General features: G+C 33.2%; 2 protein-coding genes across 5 annotated transcripts in view; one reads left to right on the top strand and one right to left on the bottom strand.

Annotated features, from left to right (window-relative positions):
• Positions 1–3,077, top strand: part of LOC106867736 (uncharacterized) — a 103,334-nt gene extending 100,257 nt beyond the window's left edge. For 2 of the 3 annotated variants that reach the window (XM_052977941.1, XM_014912697.2), the window contains exons 5-6: positions 701–810; positions 1,621–3,075. In XM_052977941.1, coding sequence (XP_052833901.1) covers positions 701–810; positions 1,621–1,670 — 160 coding nt within the window. In that variant the 3' untranslated portion in view covers positions 1,671–3,075. Of the gene's footprint in view, positions 1–700; positions 811–1,620 lie in introns of all 3 variants that reach the window. The other variant, XM_052977942.1, reaches the window with a different exon arrangement.
• Positions 3,078–4,416: 1,339 nt separating this feature from the next.
• LOC106867739 (uncharacterized) overlaps positions 4,417–6,550 on the bottom strand; it is a 9,361-nt gene continuing 7,227 nt past the window's right edge. Inside the window, exons 8-10 of one of the 2 annotated variants that reach the window (XM_014912699.2) lie at positions 6,148–6,396; positions 5,359–5,538; positions 4,417–4,540 (exon numbers count right to left, since the gene is read on the bottom strand). In XM_014912699.2, the coding sequence (XP_014768185.1) occupies positions 4,524–4,540; positions 5,359–5,538; positions 6,148–6,396 (446 nt within the window). In that variant the 3' untranslated portion in view covers positions 4,417–4,523. The remainder of the gene's footprint in view (positions 4,541–5,358; positions 5,539–6,147; positions 6,397–6,550) is intronic. The other variant, XM_014912700.2, reaches the window with a different exon arrangement.

The raw sequence follows: 6,550 nt of genomic DNA, 5'->3' as shown, positions 1-6,550 counted from the left end.
CCTTCTTCAGTTTATTACCTCATGCTCAGAAGAAATCCTTTCACTCAGGCAATGCGTTAAAAAATACGTGATTCCGATAATTGAATAAGTGGGAGTTGATAGAATATCCTGTTTTGTTTTTTTATAACAATCTATGTTTCGTTTTTGGATTTGGTTTGCAAGATTTTTTTTATGTGATTTCGTGTGTTGAAGCATATTCTGTTGTGTCTGGGGAGAGTCATTTTCTTATTGTGCCTTGAAATTTAACACACACACACACCGTTAAAATTTCCACTTATTTCTTATTTTTATTTTCCTAAAATTTTCGTTGCGTCTTGCAACCTTTTTCAATAACCTATGTTTATTTCCACTCAAATAACACTGTATTATCTCTGGTTGCTTTGGTCCGACATACATTCTGTTTTAGAAGGAAATACGACCGGATTGTTATGGTTGGAATGGCTTTTAATCACAAATCTCCTTGGTCATAGCCGAACTGAAGCTAAAGTAACAAGATCTCATTAACCCAAATTACATGTCATTATCACCTTCTATATCAATGAATAACAACAACCTGGGTATGAAGCACTAATTTCAGAAATGAAATGATAAACTCATCGATTTAATTAAACAGAAATGATTGTCGTAAATACAATCGTGAAATTTTTTTCTTTTAATTATTTTTTTATTAAATTTGTCAATTGTAATATATTGGTTTCAGGGACCCGCATTTCAGAATCGAGTGGGGAGCTTCAGCTCAACAAGGATTCTTCGAAGCTAGAAGAAAACCTGGAAATAATGAAGAATTCGATATTTTTCTAAACATCAAAGGTAGTGATTAAAATATATCCTCTTCATCTGAATGCAAATGATGCAAATGTGCGCGTGCGCGCGCGTAGTTTACATGAATCATTGTTTGATATATATAAATGTTCTCGGGCCGACCAATGCCTTGTGAGTGGATTTGGTAGACGGAAACTGAAAGAAGCCTGTTGTATATATGTATATATATATGTGTGTATGTGTTTGTATGTCTGTGTTTGTCCCCCCACCATCGCTTGACAACCGATGCTGGTGTGTTTACGTCCCCGTAACTTAGCGGTTCGGCAAAAGAGACCGATAGAATAAGTACTAGGCTTCCAAAGAATAAGTCCTGGGGTCGATCTGCTCGACTAAAGGCGGTGCTCCAGCATGGCCACAGTCAAAAGACTGAAACAAGTAAAAGAGTAAAAGAGCCAAAACAAAGCCAGTTATAAGAAAAAACTAATAATACAGGTCGATGGTTCGTACTATTACCTCGTATTTCAATATTTCAAGGAGGCGCAATGGTCCAGTGGTTAGGGCAGCGGACTCGCGGTCGTAGGATCGCGGTTTCGATTCCCAGACCGGGCGTTGTGAGTGTTTATTGAGCGAAAACACCTAAAGCTCCACGAGGTTCCGGCTATAAATTGGCGACAATTTACCCATCGCACCTTGTGTGTGTGTATATAGAGAGAGGGGGGAGAGATACATATATACACAGATAGATAGATTCATAGAATTTATATATATGTATGTGTGTGTGTGTGCATGCGTATATCTATGATCATCGTGAAATTCAAAGTTAACTTAATTAACAAATTTTCCCTTCGTTTTTTTCAGGAACGAAAGTGAGTTTAGAAGCCCTGGTCGTCTCAGTACAATTAAAGTAGAATACATATTATTCCAGAAACGGCATATTCTTAAATAAATACATACATACATATATACATATTTTACACGATCGTCGACACTGGATCTGAATCGAAATATTATAGTATATGGTAATACAAGCAAGAAAATAATTTGCTGGGATGGAATTACCATTTAAATTTACATGAATATATTACAAGTACTTATTTCTACGCCTAAGGGTGTGATAAAATATTTTCTAACACTGTGAGAATTAAACACATGACCTGTCCGTTATATTTGTAGTGTTTTTAACCAATCACACTACAAACTTTCTTACACGTTTCTCAAATTCTTGAAGGGTACACCTGAGTTTGTTTTACAATGTAAAAGCTGCAGTGATGTCGTTAATAGAGGAATAAAGTTATCGATCGCTACCCACGAGCACATTTTTCAAAATTGGTGTCTTTTCAACATTATTATTAACTGCTTAGCTCACTTCTGCGATAAAAGTCGAATATCTCTTTCTTTTTATTAATCAGATAACCTCGGAAGAACTTTCTCGAATCATTTATTTATTTGACCAGTCTCTTCTATTTTTTTATTGTCTACTCAATTTCCTGTGATGTATTGACGGTCGCCGACATCTGAAGAACCACAACAAACTCTGACGTCATAACCTCTGGACACTGGACGATCCAGTGGAGTTTCATCTTTTTCACGTATCAACTATATCAGTTGTAAGTTTCGTACATAATGACGTTGTTAGTGAAACACGAAATAAATGAATGTAGAATACAATTAAGTATATCATAACTAATGAAATATTTCGCGTAATATAAGAAAAAACGAGCTAAAAATTGTTTGATATGCATCACGGTGCCTTTATGTATGTGCTCGATGCCTGTAACTTTAGAAACTGGCTACGCCTCCGAAAAGCTGATGTCTTGTTGGGTTCCTTATTTCACAGTTTATTTTTCACCAGCACGAATCGATGTTCAACTTGGTAATGGAAAATATATCGGCACTACATCAGTGTGTGGTTTACAGTGGTGTAGTCTAAACTGCTGTGAAATGACCAGATCTGGATTAAAGGTTAGGGTTAGGACTTCGGTTTAAAGTTAGGAAAATGGTTTAGGGTTAGGATTATGGTTAATATTAGTCTACACGCTGAAGTGTAAATGGTCAGGTAGACCACTTGCTAAAATGGCACAAATATTTCTCTCTTTCACAAACATTCACCTCTTTTTCTGTCATATGCTCAGGAACATTCTGTTGTACACAAAGATAAGTTCACATATTTACTTTCCGAATGTAATATTTAAAGAATGGTTATTCTTTGTTATTTCTTTACTTCTGTACTTTTTTCTCTGTAACCAGGTTATTCTTTGTATTATTGTTAAATAAAACATTTTTGTCTGAGAAAAAGACTCGTCTGTTATATTTCTAAAACATTTGCTTCTTCTCTATTTCAACGACAACATATAAAATTATTGTCAGATGGCTGATCCCAGTGTAAGGAATCTTGTTTCGCAACTGACCCAATCAACAATTAAAAGAACTTTTTACGTGGCACCTTGGTTTTAGGCAATCACTTCTGTTGTGGTGGTTGGTCTTCTTGTGTAAAGCAATGTGACACGTATATCGGTTCTTTATCATCCCCTTCATAAGGATTAACGTTTTGTGATCGACCTTGAATACTTCCTCCCATGTCTTCCTGAGTCTCCGCCTTCCACAACTTCCCTCCACTTACAGTGCTTGGCCCTTATTTACGCAAATATCCTCATTCATTCACATCACGACCAAACCGATACAGTTGCACATGTACGCTGAACAGCCGAATTCTGTTTCAAGTACCCCATATATACTCCTCGTAGCTTTTTTTATTTTTTGGAGTTTTCAGAAAATGTTTGCAAATTTGCATTCTACACATAGGAAGTTACACGGCATTGGAAAAAAAAAATTATTTTTCCAAATTTAAAACAGATTTTTTAAACGTTTTTCAAATCTTTAAAGAAATAATGGTTTAAAATATGGAGAGTCCGAATTTTCAGTTTAAATCCCGGTAATGGACTATTAAATGTGTCTGCGGGGAGAAAGATATTAAAGAATACCAATTCATCAGATGGACAGACAGATGAGGACAGTATTAGGTGGTTGTGAGATGCACTAAAAATAACAGCTAAGTATCCCTTAAATCACAAATTTTTTTGTTTGTTTTGTTTTTTGCATATTTGTACAATACAAATTTGCAAAAGTTTTCTGAAAATTGCAAAAAATGAAGAAAGATACCAGGGGTTATATGGGGTTCTTAAAGCAGGATTCTGCCCACTGAACAAGAAAAATCTAAAGGATAATTCCCAAATGCTCAGATCAGTTCTCTGCAATTTTTTTTTACTCATGGTACCTTTATATTCTTTGCAAAATTTGGTGGCACACCTGAACTAAAAATATAATTAAAAGTATAGAGAAAAAAATTATATTCAGGTTACACTGTGGCACACCTAGCATCATCTCATGGCACACCAGTGTGCCGCAGTATATCAGTTGAAGAGTACTGGTTTAGAAGGTGCCTCAAAAACTGGACATCGGAGATTTGAGCCTGCAAGTTTTTGAAACCAAAAAAAAATGTTCCTAATGGGAATCTGATTTAGATAATGCACAAACATTTTAAATATAAACAAAATATAACACGAAATGCATTCATGCATTTTAACTGTGCCTTCATTGTACAAATCAAAAATATATTTCTTTATTTCAAATTCAAATGCTATGTACAATAATTCTTTGATATATTTGAGATAATTTACTACCGAAAGCCACTCGTAAAGTGAAAGCTTGTAAAGCAAAGAATTATTTCCCATAGTAGCAATGTTACAAATCGACATTTGTTCTCAGAAAAATATTTTCCCTGTAAAATTTATAAAATAATCTGATTTTAATAATGCATGTTTTAAATATAAACAAAATATAACACAAAATGTATTCATGTTGAGTCTTTATTATAAAAATCAAAAAATATATTTGAATACTTCAAGCATAAATGTGTATTTACATACATTTTATACACACATACACAAAGAAAAATTATTGCACATACAATTTTGATCTGGCCCATGAATACTTTTAAAAAATAGACAGTATATTTTATTGTTTCCTCATAACTTTGAGAAAAATGAACATTTCAACAAATACCTTTCAGAGAGTGTAGATTGTGATTATTTTGGAATTTCACATGAAAATAAAAATTGGTGAGAAAGCACACATACATAATCACAAAAATCACATGGTTTTTGCAGAAAATTTTCTCCCATCAAATTCCAATATATTTGGTGTGTACAGGGTGATTCAAAAGTTGCCATGCATAAGAACAATTTATTTTTTATAAGAAACAGTTAAATAAAAAATTTTTTTCATGTTTCTTAATTAAAACTTTCCATCAAAATTTTATGTTAATTTATATTCCAAATACCAGTTTCATAAAGACAGATATTTTACTAAATTCTTCTTCTCCAAAATTAATTGAAAACAGAGTATTTCAGTGGAAGATATTATCATCATCAACAACATTATAACATCTACTTTTCCATGTAAAAGTAGATGTTAGAAGACAAGATGTAAGATGGAGCAGAATTGTGGAACAGATGATTCTAATCCAGTGATGATGATGGAGATAATTGATAAAAAAAACGTCTATAAAAAGGTATAAAAATGAAAAACATCACTAACTAATGCTGCCTTGTAAAATGAGGCTTTTGTATCTCTTACAAATGTTGCGAGAGCTGTATTTGGATATGGTAAAGAATATTGTGAGAAGGATGACTCCAAAGACAAATATAGAAGAGATGGCTATGGCAAAGATTCTGATTTCTGATCCATTTGCTCCAAAATTGTTCTTTGTTTCCATATCTGCAAAAGATAAACAATAAAATATATACTTTTTGTTTTTAATAAAAGATAAGAATATCTGCCAGGTTTAACCATTTTCATACTATCCTACTTAAAACTGCCTTTGTTTCTATTGTACAAATTCCCTGTTTTAAAGAGATCTAAACTAAACCTTCCATCAAATTTCAAGTAAACTTGTCTTCCAAACACTAGCTTAGTAATGAGAAGGTCATTTCATTAAATACTTCATTATTTTCAAAATTTATTGAAATAAAGGCAACGTATAGAAATATTATTTCTAAATCTCTCAAAGAGTGATATTCAGTAACAGTTCTTTAAAGTAAAGACTATTTGCCAACATAATGTGGCTGTCCTGGATGGGATGAATGTTACTGTTGTTTAGCCCCAGGAAACATCGTTTCCAGCTGGTTATATGACACATTTCCCTGTTTGAAAGAGATCTAAAGTAAAACCTTCCATCAAAACTTCTAGTAAACTTGTATTCCAAGTACTGGCCAAATATACTCAAGTTGATGTAACTGAGGAACCTCTTCCACATGAAATTACTGACCTTGTGCCAAAATTAGAAAGAATTATTATTGTTATTATTAGCAGAAGTAATTTCCTTACCTTTCCTCAATAAAGTATAATTTTCAGAGCAGAAATAGAAGTCACAAAAACGCCAAGTGAAATCTTCTTCTGTTACATTTCGGATCGAAAGAATTGAGACGTTACCAAAGTGAGTAATTTCATATTTGTTGTTCTTGTCACAAATTATCATACATTGGAGATTATTTCGCCCGTTTGTCCATGAAATGGGTGTTTCTATCAAGCTTGCTTCAACACGAATAGTAACATTTCCTCCTAGCATAACAGGTACTGAAATAGAAAGATAAATCAATATTATTGATTTGTTTCCAATATGAAAAAATTTCAGAGATTTTTTTTCGTCATCATTGCCAATCTAACACCCATTTTTCCATACTTGGGAGCAGTGTTTACTTTGTGTACAATTGTACACTCTTCCTGTCTT

The sequence above is a fragment of the Octopus bimaculoides genome, chromosome 29 (genome assembly GCF_001194135.2).
Source record: "Octopus bimaculoides isolate UCB-OBI-ISO-001 chromosome 29, ASM119413v2, whole genome shotgun sequence".
Classification (NCBI taxonomy): domain Eukaryota; kingdom Metazoa; phylum Mollusca; class Cephalopoda; order Octopoda; family Octopodidae; genus Octopus; species Octopus bimaculoides.
This window is presented reverse-complemented; position numbering and strand designations above follow the sequence as displayed.